Genomic DNA, 16599 nt, shown 5'->3' with positions numbered 1-16599 from the left:
TCCTAAGACAACTCTAACGACTTTGGGCTCGATATGTCTCTTAGGACGCGCGCAGCAAGTGGAAGAAGTTTTGGTCAGATCGAATATCGCACACATCAGGCTGATCAGTCTTTGTACCCCATCTCATGAAGGGAATACATAAAAGCACGAAGCTATGACGCAATACCGATGGCCTTCCCACTTGCTTCCGAGACGATTTGCAGAGATCAGGGTCCTTTCCATTCGAGCTGAGGACTTCATGATGCTGAGGAAGATTCTTTCGGGGATTGACATTCGCCCCGTTTTTAAACCAGCCGCCTATTCTGTTGAAGATCAGAGTCCCGGAAGCATCTTGAGCTTTAGAGTTCTGTTCTGGAGTAACAGAGATTGGCTCAGATTGTCTCAAAGACACTCCGGAGTAGCGAATAAGAAGGCTTTTGAGACGCCAAAAGCCGCCAGGCTTCTTCTCTATGTAGCTGGCCACCACAACCTTTCCGCAATGAGGCTACGATAGTAAACGGGCCAGTCAGCTTATTGATGTGATAGGAGAAACCTTTTAACATGTCATGCAGTCGTTCAGTTCATTCACAGGTAGCTCAACTCACACAAAGCCACTCGACCTGCTTTCCCGCGGAGACTAATAGCTGCTTCTTCGAAAATGATCGGTAAATGCATACAATGCCTTTTCGCAAGAGAGCAGGGAACCTCTTGTAGGGCACTTGTAGTCTTGTGGCATGGGTACTACGGGTTGAGTCGATGATTCTTTTCTTCAAAACTCTCTTGAGTTTCCCAGGCTATCGTTTCCTTCAAAGAAACCTTGGTGGTGGATAGACTTTTCTCGAGAAAGCTCAAGCTCGGCCGTAAGTAGCGGTATTATCAGCAATGTAGGATATAGCGATTTCTTACGGCGTAGTAAAAGCACTCCCAGCAAGCCGAGGAACCAGTCCAACCTCTGCCTGCGAAATAAGCTGTTGAGCCTCCGTTACTTTACCATTCGTATGAGACTGGGTACGGCCTTAGCGAGCATCATTGATAGAAGTATAAAACATTACTCTCGGCGATTGGACATTACACGTAGATTGTGCATTGGGTCTTGAAGCTTGCCCTAGTCTCAATCGCGTTACACTGCCCGGAACGGGTAACTCTATGGTGGTTCTATGTCTGTAGCCATGGACACGATGCTGTTGACGAGATCCCCACTGGGGCAAGTGAGACGACCTATACGTCACGTATCAAGAGTACTTGAACGTCGCTAGCTCTGAGTAAATGGCTTGTCTCTAGCAACCTGTGCAAAATTTCTAGCTCTATTACACGAAGCCAAGAGCCCAAGAGGATGGATGGGTAAACGGCCATTGATTCCCTTCCTCCACTTGGCGCGGTCTCTCACAAATGGAGTCTGAGCGGGGCAGAGGTGATAATGCTAGGATTCTTGTGGACGGATCGCGTATCCCGTCCAACAGCGTGGGCTACCGGAACTGTTCCTGGCCCATGAAATACTGCGGACCAGGTCCATGGAGCTGCAGCTGTCCGAATGGGGTCAAAATGTGGCTGGCTTTCAAGTACCAGCTGGTAGCAATCCTTGCTCTCGAAACTCTGCTCCAGTCCAACGACGTGCACAAAGGGCTCAAACACTTGAAGCTTTTGAAGATTCCAACTGAATATCCCGAAAGATATGGATGACAGATCATCCAAGCTGTTTTCAGTCTCGGTGATGATTGGATTTACCGACTAGCAGTGTACAGACGAGCAGCGATGGCTTTCGAGGCTGTCGGACGGCAGGTGTCTCTTCGTGTTGTGGGCGGAGGAACAGCCCACCTACGAGGAAACAAACAACGGTGGAAGGAGGTCGGTCTTCTGCACGCTCTAGTCCGCATGCGGCCCGCATAACGATATCGAACAATGCAGTTGGTTCCAACAGGACCAACAACATCGATGTCTGCCAAGCTGCGGGGGTTTACCTGTTATCCGTGGCTTTACAAAACCCCGCGACATTTCTAGCCGCTCTCGCGATCATCTTGCGACTAGATTTGTTCTTCAACTCCATATCCAAGTCCACACCAACTCATTGATCTCAGTCGCCAATAATCATGGCGGACTCAACTCCCAAAGCAACGGCAAGCCCGCCAACAGGCGCTCCCAAGTCAGCAAAGTCCCCGAAGTCGCCAAAAATACCGCCAAAGTCGGCTGCTACTCCCGCCGGGCCAGCGTCCGCGACTAGCCCAGCAGCAGCAGCAATACCAGCAGCCATTCCAGCAGCCACTCCAACATCGTTAACGGGCACGGGAGCGACGCCAGCCCCCCAGTCTCCTCCCGAAGATGCCGAGAGCCCGGCCACGATTGAGATTGACGATGGAACAACTGTACGTTCATCAGATTTGATAGAATCCACTTTCCGCCGCACGAAGTCAGAGTCTAATTCATCTCTTAGGACGATGCGTCAACCATTGATGACAGAATGTACTGAAGCCCACAAACCCTGACTCCTTCAACATCGTAATTTCCTGTCTCATGGGAAGAATGCTTCCAGTTTCAACATGTACTAATGCTTACTCCGTAGTTCCTCGTACACTGCCTCACTGTCATCTTCTGTTCTTGATTATCCTACCGAGTACGGCCGACGTTATCATGCCTTCCGATCTGGCGGTGAGTTAAAAATCCCATATGCGGATCTGTGTCACACGTGTTGGTCTTATAATAGATCACATCAAAGTCATGGGCACACATGAGCTACCTCCATAAGCTTCAATCCATGCTAATTAGTGGAACAGCCTACGTATTCCCGAATGATGAGGTACATCCTTTCCCTTGTAGCAATCACTTCATGGTCACAAAAACACTAACAAGAATATTTCTCGTAGACTGAAATGGACAGACTTGATGTGGTGCACACATTGCTAGTCAAGACCATCGGAAATCGACTCTTTCTTGCACCGATTGATGAGCACAAGACTCACCGGATTCTTGATGTGGGCACTGGTACTGGAATATGTGAGTATCCGCTCGATCGCGCAGCCGTGCTTGCTGTTGTGACGCCAGGCTCATATTTTTCTTGCGTCGTAGGGGCTATGGAAATGGGTGATCTATTTCCAAATGCAGAGGTAATTACAAAACACCAAGCGCGTACCTTTTGATGCTTTGGTATCTGACAAAGACGCAGATCCTTGGAAATGACCTGAGCGCTATTCAACCAGCGTGGTACGTTTACTCATCAAGTTTGCTCGCTCTTGACCATCAACTAAGCCCAAGAACTCATGTCACAGGGTTCCACCTAACGTCAAGTTCGAGATCGACGATGTCGAAAGCGAATGGATCGGGGAGGACAAGTACGATTTCATTTTTAGTCGTTACATGGCTGGCGCCTTGGCAGATTGGCCAACATACGTGAGGCGAGTCTATGAGTACGTCCAAGACCCGATGAGTTTCGTCATTGCTTGCCATTCTAACATTTTCTCAGGAACTTGAACCCTGGAGGCTGGGCCGAATTTCAGGACTGGGACTATATGCTTTATTCGGATGATGGAACAACTGAAGGCACCGAACTGCTTCGCTGGATGGGCTACTTCATGGAGGCTTGCGAGGTCCTGGGCCGTGATGGACAGGTCGGGCCGAAGTTGGAGACGCTGGTAAGGGAGAACACCGGCCTGATCAACATCGTCCATAAGCCTTTTAGAATTCCCGTTGGACCTTGGGCGAAGGACCCTCACCTGAAGGATATCGGGATGTGTAATCTCATTCAAATGTTGGATGGTTTGGAAGCCTTCACCCTAAGACTCCTCTGTGGCGTCCTGGGCTGGACCAAGGAGGAGGTTCTAGTATTACTCACAGGAGTGCGCACCGAGCTGAGAACTGGAAAAGCCCATGCTTGGCTGCACTAGTAAGTGGTTTTCTACCAACCAGCGCAAAATTAGGTTGTGCAAGAACTGACTCTCGTATAGCAGTGTTGTGTACGGCCAAAAGCCAGAGACAGAAGAAGAATAGCCTTAACACAAAAGGCATGGCGAGCACCTCAAGCATACATGGACGATGGCATATGTGAGAAGGAAATTAACTACACATGATAATGGAATATGCGGATTGATTCGGCGGGGCTTTGGAAATCAGATCCGGTCCGCGGCTCGAGCCATCAGAGGAATGACTCCATTGTGGCTACATCATCTTCTCATGTTTGCAATATTATTAGACTCAGTAGATGACTTCTGCCACCACAGGATTGACGCATTGCCGCCATGTTACGTTCCTGACGTAGCTCGTTACTTTCTGCTTTTCTCTGTGGACTAGCAGCCGACTTTTGGGTCGGTTTTCCTTTACTCCTTTTCAACGCCATCGCATAACCCTTGACCATCGACAACCACTCGTACACCAAAATTAAGAGATTGATAAAAGTTACCGCTAGACCTCGCAACCAACGGGAGCCTCATCATTGTCACCCAGGATTCCTTATATATACCGCCTCATACAATTGATCCGATCCTCCCTTAACTTCGTTCCGTCGTATGCTTGAAGTCTCTCTGTACTCGAATGGCGTGAAGGGGGATTTCATCCTCGCTCTTGTCATCTCTCTCCTTGACGGGATAACTCGAGACCGAATACCCAAACCCAGTGGTATCTGGTCTCAGCTTGGAGTCCTCTAGAGGAGGTGTAGGCTGGCGGCTGGTGCCCTCAGATCCGTTGTCATCTGGCAACCGGTAAAAGGCATCTTCGCCGGCGCCGTGTTTGGTCGTTGAGAGATTGCGGGCGATTTGTGAGCCGCCGTTGGTCGTATGGGGGTCCTGCGAGGACATGCCGTTGCTGAAGTTGGACTTATTCTTGCTGGAACCGAAGCCCAGCGCCGTCGTGCTGCGGAACATGCCGCCCATGCTGCCCTTGAAACCGCAAGCTCGAACGATGCGCTGCATGGCGGGACGGATGGTAGGTAGGCAGGCGGAGACAATGCCGGCGGACATTTCGATGGCGGTCCAGCCAACTGTTGGGGCGAGGGTGTAGCTCGGGTCGGTACCACTGTAGGTGAAGAGGACGCTCGTTCGGTATGCCGAGGTGAAGACAACACTATGACACGGGTGAGCAAGACCGAGTGATTGTGGTTCTTACGGCAGAAGGCACTTACAAGAAACCGAGACCGAAGGCGAAGGTCAGGGCAATCTTCTCAGCTTTTTGCAACTGCAGCTTCCACACCTGAGGAAGAGGAAGCAACAAGATGAGAAGATCGGTGAAGATGGTTGAGGCTGCGTTGGCGATCCAGGTTGCAACTTGGTTGATGCATCTGCCCGGGATGTCGGGATACCAGAGCTTCTCGACAGGGACGCAAATAAAGATGAAGAGGAAGGTAATGCAAATGACCCAGGCGAAGACAAAAGAGATGACGAACCACGTCATCTTCTTGAAGAATGGGATGTGAAAGATGCGATAGTACATCAACATCAAGCTGAGCTTGGTCCAGCCCAGGTTCCAGGCGTAAAGAATCTCTGCCACGACGAGATACTTGGCCATCAACACGATATTGTCGACGCCGACCTTGTCTGCGTGGAGGCCCATGCCCACCGAGTGCATCGCGAAGATGAAGCCAACAACAACAAGGTTCCATAACTACTACACAGTCAGCTTCTAGTCATATCTAGAGAGTCATGGCTCTGATTAGAAGCATGATGTTGGTGGGAAACGCACCATCGACCAGACAATCAAGTAGTCATCCCACCACAGCTTCTGACCCTTCGTTTGGCGACTGATGAGGCGGAGAACAACGGCGAGTACTGCGAGGACCGTCACCGAAACCACAACTTCGACGGTCCATGGTTGAATGTTCTGAGGGTCGTATCCAGGAAGCCCGGGCAACGGTGACGGACCTGAGTCGGTCGACATCTTTTCGTGAGTGAAGTGCCTTTCACCTCACTGCGGCGATGTGTTGAGTAATTCTACAGATGCCGCGGGGAAGAGAGAACCAAATTCTCGGGAAACGGGGGTGGGAGGACCCAGCCTGATAGCTGCGAACAGAAGAAAGAAGGAGGGTCTGGTCAACTACCAAGGGAAGGGGACGGGTCAACGCACATTCATCAATCTCTCTTCACTCCGAACGGATTCGCTTCGCAAGAGGACTCCATAAACAGAAGCAGGGCAACTGGATCACTTTATTCTGCCCAGGCACCGACTTGAAGGATGGGCAGAATCCTTCTGCAAGAAACTGCCGTCCTATAGCCCTGGCCCCAGAAAACAACGTGAAGCCTGTTAAGAGACGAGCCCCTGGACAACGTGGGAATGACGAAAAGCTAGGAAAACTGGGGAGGAAAGAACGTGTGTTCTTGGTTAAACACATGCGAGGATGGTGAACACTATGCGAGGGTCTGATGGAACTCTCCGTTCGGCCGCCATTGCTTCATTCCTAAAACGGCGGCCAAGAAGAGGGCCGCATATATGTCAAACGAGATATGCAACCAAAAAGGGAACTCGATCATCCACAGGAGAGGCGAGCGAGTGGGTGGACTGACAGGAAAGGATATCTAATAGACCTGCAAGGTTCACAAAAGAGGTAAATTCTTCGATGCCACGAGGGATGTCAGGCAGGCCCCTGGTCTGTCTCCTGTCTATGTATGCACGTTGCTGTATTATTTCGTACTTCAGTTGCTGCCATTGCTCGCCGCAATGTTGATCGCCTCGTTTCCCAAGCGAGAAAGGCATAGAAAGTCCACAATAAGTGAGTGTTTTTCCACGCTTTGTGGACCAAGGTTGCTAGCGGCCAAAGGATGACAGGCCTCTGCAGGTCGAACGACGTTCAGAATTTCGGCGTTGTTCTCCACTGAATTATGCGATGCCCTGGGGCAAAGTGACATGGCTGGATGGGGATCATCCCGGATTGCTTCGCCCGGTGCTGGGATCCGACTTAGAGGTGCCTCGAATAGGCATCGGCTAGCACCCTTCCCTTCGGCTCTTCAAGTCTCCAAGGGCCACTAAGACGTTTTTGCTGGCGCTGCCTATTGCCCAGAGTTGGATTCCCCTGGTCGGCCCGGGGCTCTCGTTGTCGGGAGATTTTATGACGGCTGGGCCTTTGATTATGTGGTTGTTCTTACACATTGAATTCCGCATCCGGGCTTTGGCCGGCTTTGCCTTGAAGCTTGGAGCTTTTGCGAGAGCCAGGAACATCAGACTTTCCAACAAGGGCTCGCTTCCCCCCCTAGTCGAAGCCTCTGCAGCCGCATGCGTCGCAGATGAAATGCATGGCGTGTGGGATTGGGGGCGGCAGAAGGGGATCGAAGGAATGCCTCGCGTCAAACGATCGGCCCCGGCCGCTTGAAGAATTCCCCTGAAGAATTCCCGAATTCATCGCATCAGAGCCAGACATGTTGTGCGTTTAAAGCCTGGCCAACCCGTCCCCGTCCACTTTGCTCACAGACATTTTCGGCCTCCCACCCGCCTTATGTCTATGAAATACCGAACGGGTAGAAGAAACACTAGAGGAAGGATGTACCCGTCCCTCCCGACAGTTCGTTTCTCTTAGACGGGCGGGAAAGGGAATTGACTTTTGACTTTCAACGGTCCTGTCTCTTCCAAAACGACGGCGCCTTTATCAACCCTGACGCCACGAACCCGAAAATGGTATGAGATGAACCTCTCACCACCATGACCGCAACGCCATTCACAGCCGGCCCCGCTGCCGATGAGTGAACCCCCTTTCTAGCGGTAAAATGACCGAGCAAGAATGGCACCTCAGGTAGAGTCGTTCTCGGGTTCTTCGGTCGTCCGTCACCATAGCGCCAGCGAAGACGCTAGCTGGGGAGGACATGGCCACCGCCAGACTAAAGCTGGCTGTTCATTTCGCCCCTCAAAAAGCAGACCCCGAGTCATGTCCCGTCCCTGTTACCGATGTCTGTGCTTCGGCGATAGCACGAGTGACGAAAGGATATTCCTGGAAAACATCCAAGCCCAACGCGTGGTCGCTGATTACAACAAGCTCCTCTCTGGAGTCTGTTCCACTTGTCAAAAGAAGGATGTTGTCGGATACCGTTGATTGTCCCCTCCAAGGGACCAGGACTGGCGAATAATGAAGACTTGGTGACTTGTTCAAACTGGAGTCGTCCACAACCGTTTTTTCTGCCATCTCCACCTCACCGAAACAGGGACAGGCCTCACCGTGAGGCGACTCGTTTGGGAAAACCAGTCCGTGGTCTACTGCGACAGATGTTACGTTCAATTGGGCTCCCGAGGCTTCTCGGCGGAGTCGGCCGTTTGAGATACACCGCCGCCTCTGAAGTTTACCCAATGCAACCCGCAACTGGCGCCACGAGGGGTAGGATCTCCAGAACCCCTCAGGAGTTGCTTAGTACATGTAGAAATCTGCATCTCTTTCAAACCTACTACTAAACCTAACTTTTGTCCAAGCCACCTTTCTCTGACCTCTAGGAACCGAACCAAACTCAAAGCAGGTTGTTATACACTCGCAGACAGCAGAGCAACAGGGCCCAAACGAACTACCTACACACACAAATCACATCATGGCAGCCACAACCACCATCCAAGTCCCCCACCTCGGCGGCATCACGGCCGGCTACCGTCTGTCCGAGGACAAGGTCGACCCCGCCAAGCCCACCGTCGTCCTCATCAACTCCATGTGCACAACCGTCTCCCTCTACAATGACCAGTTCAACAGCAAGACACTGACGGACGCTGTCAACCTGCTGGCCATCGAGCCGCTCGGCCACGGCTCCACCAGCTGTCCCGTAGAGCACTTCACCTACTGGGACACTGCCATCATGGCCCTGCAGGTCATGGACAAGCTCAACGTTCAAAAGGCTTTTGCTCTTGGCACGAGCCAAGGTGGATGGATGGTCACCCGTATGGCCATTTTGGCCCCTGAAAGGGTACGTTACGATGCCACGTGACATTCAATGGTCCCGTTACACTGTCAATTTGTTTCCATGGGATCGCGATCTCTTTTGAAAAAAAGAGGATCGTTGTTTTTTCATGGGATTGAGTTTTCTGGACTGTGCTGAACTCCATCGAATCTAGATTCTGGGTCTCCTGCCCTTGGGCACGTCAATGGATTACGAGTCAGCCGACTCCCGTGTCAAGGGCTGCTGGGACCCCAAGGCCCAGCTCCTAGCCTTTTACGACGGCTGGTCCAGTGCCACCCCGACGCCGGACTTCGTCGTTGACGATATCTGGTGCGGCATGGTTGGCAGCCTGGGCTTCTCAGGCACCGTCCCGCCCGAGACCCTTGAGTTCTGGACAAAGACCCTTAAGTCTGTCTACAAGGGTGACGAGGGCCGCAAGAAGCTCAAGATGGCCCTGGGTAACCTTCTGTCGAGAGACGGCCTGCTTTTGAGACTGAGAGACGTCAAGTGCCCCGTCTACTGGCTCCAGGTATGTGATACTACGGTCGAACGACCGGACTATTTTTGAGCGCCTCGCTGACCAAATCTCAGGGAACCGCCGACCCTGTTTTCGGTGTCAACATCCCCGGTGAGCAAATCAAGCTCTTCACTTCCGCCCCGGAGGCGACGGTGACGTTGGTTGAGGGTGGTGGCCACTACTTGAACGCCACCAGCCCGAAGGAGGTTGAGGAGGCTCTGCTGAAGATGGTGAAGACGTACGCCTAAGTCCGAGTCTTCATTGTACGTTTTTCGGGATGAACTATGGCGTTATGATCATGAGTCGTGAGCACGATAGGCGAGGAATGCATGCAATACCAAACGGCCCCCAAGTAGCATGCTGGGCAAGAAGCACGTAACATAAAGTATTCGTAGCAATGGTAGAAAATGAATGAAAATCCCAATGCTTGATCACATCTGGACGTGGTCCGGGTGTTCCCCGGTCAAAAGTCCGTCAGCTTGGGGTCCAGTCCGTATTCCATCTGCCATCCCAAGGAGGAAACACAATGACATGTCATCTTTCTCAAGCGCCCAGTCACCAGTCAGGGGGATGTCCACGTCGATCTAGCGATCCGAGCGTCAGCTATTGAAGAGCCACCTCAATTGCGACGTTGATAGACCCTCATCAAGTGCGACCAGACCAATTGCCTCAACAGCGCATTGATGGGTGTCCTAGCCTCTAGCTTTTCAGTCATATTCGGCCATGGTCCGGTCGTGACACACAGACTGCCGTGAGGCTGAAAAGTTGTCGCCACACTACCGAGCTGGGTTGAGATTCCTATATGGCCGGGAACCAGGTCCGGGCTGCCATTCTCATGAGAAAATAACCATAAAGCCGGGGCTTTGCTCGAATGTGGAAACACTGGCAACGACGGGAAGCCGAGCGGACGAGCGATTCGCAGCGAAATAGGCGACCCTACGCGCGTCCTGGAGAGTGGGTTGGCTGATTGTCAGCCGATGAGTCGCACGAGCCACAGTCGACCCGTTGCCGCGAGTCATTGAGCGGCAATTTGGACTCGGGTTGTGAGTTATCACAAACCATCGCCAAAATACTCGCAACTGTTGCAGCTGATCTATCAGCATGCTGTTGGACAGTGTGTGAGAGTATCAAAAGTGTATGATAAACTCACCTGCCACTCATAACATCAAGTTCTGACAGCCTACCTCTCTGGATGTGACTATAAACGCAATGACAGTAGCTGCTACCACCAATGCTCTCAATGGCTACAGCCTAAGCTTTCCTCAGTATGGCTACTCTGAATTGAACGTCGTGTACGTTAGGCAGCAGTGACAAGAAGAGAGGTTTCCCGTGTCTTAGTGGTGGATTGCATGATCGCGACTAGGATGTGTGTTCTGTGATACTCGACGAGCGACCTCGTTCCTCTGGGAGTTGAGATTTGTCTAGCTAAAGATAGACGTCTTTCTCGAGGACTAAGGTGCCTTCTAATAACTGGAGCAAAACATTTACCGCATTTGTATTCAACCCTCAAGGACTTAATTCTAAAGCAAGAGTACGTCTTGTTTGTTTCCAAGTGCAAAGACGCGCCTATGGCCGCCCTCAGAGAATATCAGAAATATCCCGACTCGATAATAGCCTTCGAGGCGATCCGCTGGATGAACGACGAGCCTCCAAACAGTCTTTGCAGACTCGTTATCTTGGCAAACGTAACACTGCTCTGTATATTGCCAATTTTCATGATCAAAGACTGTTTCACCCTCTGGAAAGGGAAAGGACCTCCCCAGCTCGTCGCGCAGACTGGATAGGTATCGCAGTTTACCCCAGTTATTGGTCTTGAAACAACAACTGGAAGTCAACAAGAGCTTCATACGGCCTGGTTGCTGTGTAGTAGCGGCTCCTACGGACCAATCAAACATGCAGAGACCACTTCCATCAGAGAAGTATCCGATCGGGGGGCTTCCCTTGCGTTTGGGTTCGATATTCACATCTGAGGGGAAGTCGGCCAAAGATGCATGCATTCGAAGGTATGAGCCGGGATTAAGTCGACCAAATGGGCTGCGCCATTGCAAGTCCATGTGAATCCCGGTGATGGTGTATTCGGCTCGAACATGGGTTGGCAATGTGTCTGATAATGACATAAGCTTTTGGTTGTTTGAAAGCTTCTCTTGTGGCCTAGGATTGTCCACGTTGTAGCGTCGGCATGGTAGAACCTCGAAAGGCCGTAGCTGAGAAACCCAACTCCACGACGGGCCGACGTAAGGCTTTTGATCCCTCTTCTGTCGGAGTGCTGTCTCGAGGGTACCAACGTCCGGGTTAAGCATTTCCCAGACAAGCCCGTGATGCAGGTCATTCATCCATAGGCCAGCAAGGTAGGTATCTTCCGTAATCTTGGCACACTCCTCAGCCAATCCTGCTATGCCGGCCAAGAGATCATCTCTGTAGCTCCACGACCTTGTCTGAATCTCCAGTATCTCTTCCCATCGGGCGTAGGCGTTGCGCACCCTACGCGATACTTCAATAGGATCAGTTGGCTTCGGCTCTCGTGCTATGTTGACGAGTGGTCTCAAGGATCCGTGAACGACTGATCCGAGATTCAGATATGAATTCTCAGATGTTGAGCCGTTCTCGCAGGCAAAGTGCCACAACCCAGGCCCGATAAAGAGCAGCCTCGTCGACAACATGTTCTCCTGGAACGTCCAGCCCCTGGTTTCCCATACTGCCTGCTTCAAGTCATTGATCAGTGACGAAGAGTTCCAAATGGTTTTCCGATCATCCGAGGAAGGGAAGAACGTGTAGGTCCCGCGAACGCTCTCGCGTCGTTTCGATTGAAAAGGCAAGTCGAGACCTGGTGCCCTTTCACCAAGGTAACCCTGCAAACAGGACGCAGACGCCAACGGACAAATAGTCAGAGTCGAGCAATAGTACACACGACCCATGGTCAAGCTTTCCGAATTCCAGTCTTCTATATCTCCTTGAATAATGCACAGGGCATCCACCCAAAGATATCGTAGACCGAGAGCTCTACAGGTGATGGCGGTGTCTCTCACAACCGGACTCATGAAGTCGAGTGGTATACCCTCAAGGTGGTCTGATAAGTTCTTTCTGGTGGTCTTCAACTGCTCAGCTGCATCCTCTCTAGATCCCCAGCAGTAACTGAGTGTCGCATATTCAACTCCGCGAAGGTTTCCCTCATTTCCTTCGTGCAGGATATCCGAAGTTACAAGGCGCGGGACGTCTAGATCGGTGCTGCCAACGTCTATGAGCCTTGTTGGAATGAAGGCTGTGTCTTCCTTGACATGATCACAATCGTTCTGACACCTTTTGAGCTCGTACTTTATCCAGTCTACATTGGCGGGATCAAGCAACCGGGGACGTCGCTTGTCGTCGACTCGCAACCAATCTGTGACATTGTCTAGCGCGGATGGGAATGTAAGCTCAGGCAACTGCAAACTACTCGAACTATGTCAGAGATATCGAAACTCACCGTCGTCGGATTCGATGTTGAAGGTTATGGCCGCAAGAAACTCCTGCTCAGGGTGTTTGTACACTTCACATCGCCAAAACACAAGACCTTCCTCGTTCGGTTTCGAGCCGAATACATCTCTGTCAGCGCCCCAAATGTATCCGCCATTAATGTAGACATCTCCCCTATAGTCTATCCCACGTTTGATGATGTGTTCTCGGATGAATGTGCACAGGTAGCAGCCGTTGGTTGAAGACTCCGCCAGCACTGGCAATGAAGGCAGCGAGTCTCTCCATTGGCAAGGCGATCCCAACATGATAAGTTCACCTTCGCCTTCAGCTTTGTGTCTCAACATTACAGCAAAGTCCGAAGAAGCAGACTCTTCCTCAATGAAGTCATCGATGCTATCATCCATCAACACGGGGAGACATCTTTCGCACAGAGCTGGACTTTCGAGCGCCCCAAAAGTGACAGGCGACGAAGGGGTCATTGATTCTTGAGTTGTGAGAGTATCGTCGCTGGTAGAAGGCTTTTTGAGGTACGCATGAGAGTCAGAGATAGTGTTTATCACTGTAGTAAGGACCATGTAGAAGTCATGACGAGGTCGTCGTCGTCTTCGTCGTTGCCCAATGCTTGAATGAGTGATTTGTTACAAAGCGGGGGAGAATCCCTGCTCCAGCCCTGACTACGGGATTTCTGCATTGTTCGATGCATGATCGGCACATGGTACCTAGACTGAGACTATTTCAGCACACTCATATGCCTGTTCTATCAACTGCTAAATAGGGTCAACACATCCCTCTCCAGCCTTTCTTTAGTCCTGCTCTATTGCGATTCATTCGCACTTAGCCAGATAGCATGGAAGTAAGATTAACTCATAGGTAATTTATTATTGCCCGTCGAAAAAGTATGCAGTTCATTGACGCTGTATAGAAGTCGATGGCATACAGGTTCATTGAAGCCAGTCATACTTTCCTGTACCGAGACGAAATTTTACCACACTTAGATCAAAGCAATCGTATGTTAAAGCAAGTATGCGTTACTAATATTGCTGCAAGACCTACTCAGAAATGTTGCAAGCTTTCTCTATCACTTGCTTGATAGACTTGCCCTTGAAACCGGCCTCTGAAGTTGTGCTGGCTTTCTGCAGAAGATACATTTCAGTCGGAATAAACTCCCAGGAGAGATGCGCGACGTAAGACCCATTTCGCATTTCCTGTCATTACTCTCCTCCCTTCTCTGGCTTCTGGCCGTAGACCACGTTACTTCGAAGTAGTTAGCATCGAGCTCGTCTTCTCCCAGGTCTCATCAGCCATCAAACTTACTAGTACAGCCAGGCATGAATCTTGGGATCTTTCAAATCCTTCCGAACACCAGCCAGCAAGACAAGGACCTCTTCCTTCGTCCATCCAAGAGCTCCGCAAAGAAGGCGCAGGGAGAAGCCTTCAAGGCCGTCCAATAGCTGGATCAACTCCAGCATCCCAATGTCTTTGAGATGAGGGTCCTTGGCCCATGGGCCAGCAGGGATCTTGAATGGTTGGTGGTGAATATTAACAAAACCGGTATTCTCACGCACGATACCTTCTAGCTTGGGTCCGATTTGCCCATCTCGGCCAAAGATTTTGCAGGCGTCCATGAAGAGGTCGACCCACCGCAGGAGCTCGGTGCCCTCGATTGTACCATCGTCGGAATAGATCATGAAACTCCAGTCTTGGAACTCGGCCCAACCGCCAGGGTTCAAGTTGCTGCCGAATACTTAGAATAGCTCTGGCTTTAAGAAGCTAGGGGTATAGAGGTGGCTTACTCATAGACGCGCTTCACGTACTTTGGCCAGTCCGCGATGGACCCGCACATGTAACGGCTGAAAATGAAGTCAAACTTATTTCCAAGCCACTCGCTTTCGACGTCATCAATCTCGAATCTGACATTCGGCGGTACCCTTTACTTGGAGTTAGTACGTTGAGAGCCTCATTCCCCGATGAGATTTACCAAGCTGGCTGAATGGCGCTGAGATCGTTCCCGAGGATCTACTTTTGTGTCAGCGGGTGCTTATTATGGGCATGGATGCCTGGCTAGTATCAAATGACATATATACCTCCGCATTGGGATACTTGTCACCCATTTCAATGGCCCCTGAAGTTGTCAGTCTTCTTTATAGCGACTAGGAATTTTGATGTTGTGTTACAAATGCCTGTTCCTGTGCCGACATCAAGGACCCGATGCATTTTTGTCTCATCTACCGGAGCCAAGAACAGTTTGTTTCCGACTGTCTTCGTCAATAGCGCATGGCAAAAGTCCAGTCGGTCCATCTCGCTCTGATTATCACAGCAATTAGTTTCATCTGCCAGGAGCCATCACATCGCTTTTATGGTTTACTTCATCGTTGGGCAGGATATAAGCTTGAGAGAACAGTCAGTCGGGTTCAAGAAATACTGTGTTGGTAGTAGCATACATCCGGATCGAAACGAATGGTAACGACGGCCATGCTCGGTGGGGTAGTCAAGGACGGACGAGGATAAGGATGCGGTGTACGAGGAGCTACAGAATTAGGTCGATTCTACTATGGAGGAATGGGCCCATCTTGGGGCAAGACGTCGCACACATTCTATCGTCAATGGTAGACGCGTTGTCCTGGCGAGTTTAGATGTCAGTGTATGCGCAGTGAGCAAAGACTTCGACCGTCACGCACCGATTCGGCATCATCGATTGCGATATCAGCCTCCAGGTCAGTAGCTCCAGCGGGGGACAACCCAGCTGCGTCCGACGGAGTCTTGGTCTTCGGGGGAGATCTGGCCGACTGCGGAGATTGTGCCGCAGGCGATTCTGCCGGCGGCGTAGGTTTCGAGGTTGAGTCGGCCATGACGCAGGATTACAGTTGCGCTTCCAATGACAACTAACTACGTAGTACGAGATCAGGTACAAAAATGGCGGAAACGCGAGAACAGATCAGATTCCAGCCGCTCCATGAGTCGCGCCCGGGCCCGTGGGGTGTTTTGTAGAACCCTACCACGCCTGAGGACCAGGTTACCACCCCCGCAGCTCGGCAAGTTATGAAATGTTGGTGCTTTAGTTCTACGCCTCTGTGCAGTGCGTGCTGGCTCTTCTCTCGCCCGGCTCCGTCTTAGTGTGCGGCACAGCTGCATAGTGTGCATAAAAAACCAAGTCTCCTTCCCGGTTAGTCTTCCTACCGCGGTTGGTGGAGGGTATCGAGCACGCGCACGGCACACCGAGACCTCGTGCCGCTCAGCTCCTCCCGAACGTCTGGTTTCGGTACAGTCCCTCGGACCGTTTGGTTCTTGACATAGGTTCTTGCATTAGCTAGTTGTCCTCAAGCCGGTCAGCCTTATCACAACGAGGTCTTCTTCCTGGTCAAGCGGCGCAACTCTCGTGTAAGTGTATTGATCAATTGCTGCTTCCTGAGATGGCATTGAGGCGTGGAACCTATTGTCAAATGTGAATTCTTCCAGAGACAATAATCAACTCCGGAATCAATTGAAAGTCCATGGTACGATTTGGTAAACCAAGTTGCGCCAGAATAAAGCTCCAGAGACGCATGCTCAGGGGTACCCTGCAGGTCGCTTCGGACCGGAGAACCCGAAGCTCCGGAATCGATTCCGGTGGGTAGTTAAACGAGGAATCTTTGGCTAACAAAGACGGCACTGTGGCTCCGCTAGATCTCCCACCGGGTTATTCTTTTGTGCAAGCAAGACAGAATGACCGGCAGCCGCTAATGCTTTTGTGCAATACTTTACATGTGTTAACGCCATAGAATCTAGAAGGGGTATTTACGCCCGATTGTCGCTATGTGATAAGTCATTTACATGACTTCAGCCAAATCGTAC

At 51.1% G+C, this 16599-nt stretch overlaps 5 protein-coding genes across 5 annotated transcripts; 2 read left to right on the top strand and 3 right to left on the bottom strand.

Moving 5' to 3' along the window:
• Nucleotides 1–2066: 2066 nt before the first annotated feature.
• CTAM01_10984 (uncharacterized protein) lies at nucleotides 2067–3957 on the top strand (the record flags this gene model as incomplete). The annotated part of the gene is made up of 10 exons (XM_060526996.1): nucleotides 2067–2339; nucleotides 2408–2436; nucleotides 2537–2622; nucleotides 2748–2770; nucleotides 2838–2967; nucleotides 3040–3077; nucleotides 3137–3174; nucleotides 3240–3377; nucleotides 3434–3853; nucleotides 3915–3957. The coding sequence occupies 10 exons, from the start codon at nucleotides 2067–2069 to the stop codon at nucleotides 3955–3957; spliced, it is 1218 nt and encodes a 405-aa protein (XP_060378325.1).
• A 497-nt stretch (nucleotides 3958–4454) lies between these two features.
• Nucleotides 4455–5835, bottom strand: CTAM01_10983 (uncharacterized protein; the record flags this gene model as incomplete). Its single annotated transcript, XM_060526995.1, has 3 exons — nucleotides 4455–5025; nucleotides 5084–5562; nucleotides 5641–5835. The coding sequence occupies 3 exons, from the start codon at nucleotides 5833–5835 to the stop codon at nucleotides 4455–4457; spliced, it is 1245 nt and encodes a 414-aa protein (XP_060378324.1).
• Nucleotides 5836–8459: 2624 nt separating this feature from the next.
• CTAM01_10982 (uncharacterized protein) lies at nucleotides 8460–9563 on the top strand (the record flags this gene model as incomplete). The annotated part of the gene is made up of 3 exons (XM_060526994.1): nucleotides 8460–8825; nucleotides 8974–9327; nucleotides 9390–9563. 3 exons carry the CDS (start codon nucleotides 8460–8462, stop codon nucleotides 9561–9563), a joined length of 894 nt encoding a protein of 297 aa, XP_060378323.1.
• A 1340-nt stretch (nucleotides 9564–10903) lies between these two features.
• On the bottom strand, nucleotides 10904–13343 carry CTAM01_10981 (uncharacterized protein; the record flags this gene model as incomplete). Its single annotated transcript, XM_060526993.1, has 3 exons — nucleotides 10904–11091; nucleotides 11165–12706; nucleotides 12779–13343. The coding sequence occupies 3 exons, from the start codon at nucleotides 13341–13343 to the stop codon at nucleotides 10904–10906; spliced, it is 2295 nt and encodes a 764-aa protein (XP_060378322.1).
• A 636-nt stretch (nucleotides 13344–13979) lies between these two features.
• Nucleotides 13980–15617, bottom strand: CTAM01_10980 (uncharacterized protein; the record flags this gene model as incomplete). The annotated part of the gene is made up of 10 exons (XM_060526992.1): nucleotides 13980–14022; nucleotides 14083–14502; nucleotides 14562–14696; nucleotides 14747–14784; nucleotides 14853–14890; nucleotides 14943–15072; nucleotides 15134–15156; nucleotides 15210–15295; nucleotides 15360–15388; nucleotides 15447–15617. The coding sequence occupies 10 exons, from the start codon at nucleotides 15615–15617 to the stop codon at nucleotides 13980–13982; spliced, it is 1113 nt and encodes a 370-aa protein (XP_060378321.1).
• Between the last annotated feature and the right edge of the window lie 982 nt (nucleotides 15618–16599).

The sequence above is a fragment of the Colletotrichum tamarilloi genome, assembly GCF_030869305.1.
Source record: "Colletotrichum tamarilloi strain Tom-12 chromosome Unknown Scaffold_56.1, whole genome shotgun sequence".
NCBI classification, from domain to species: Eukaryota; Fungi; Ascomycota; class Sordariomycetes; order Glomerellales; family Glomerellaceae; genus Colletotrichum; species Colletotrichum tamarilloi.
Note: the sequence above shows the minus strand (reverse complement) of the source record. Positions and strands in the feature narration are given on the sequence as shown.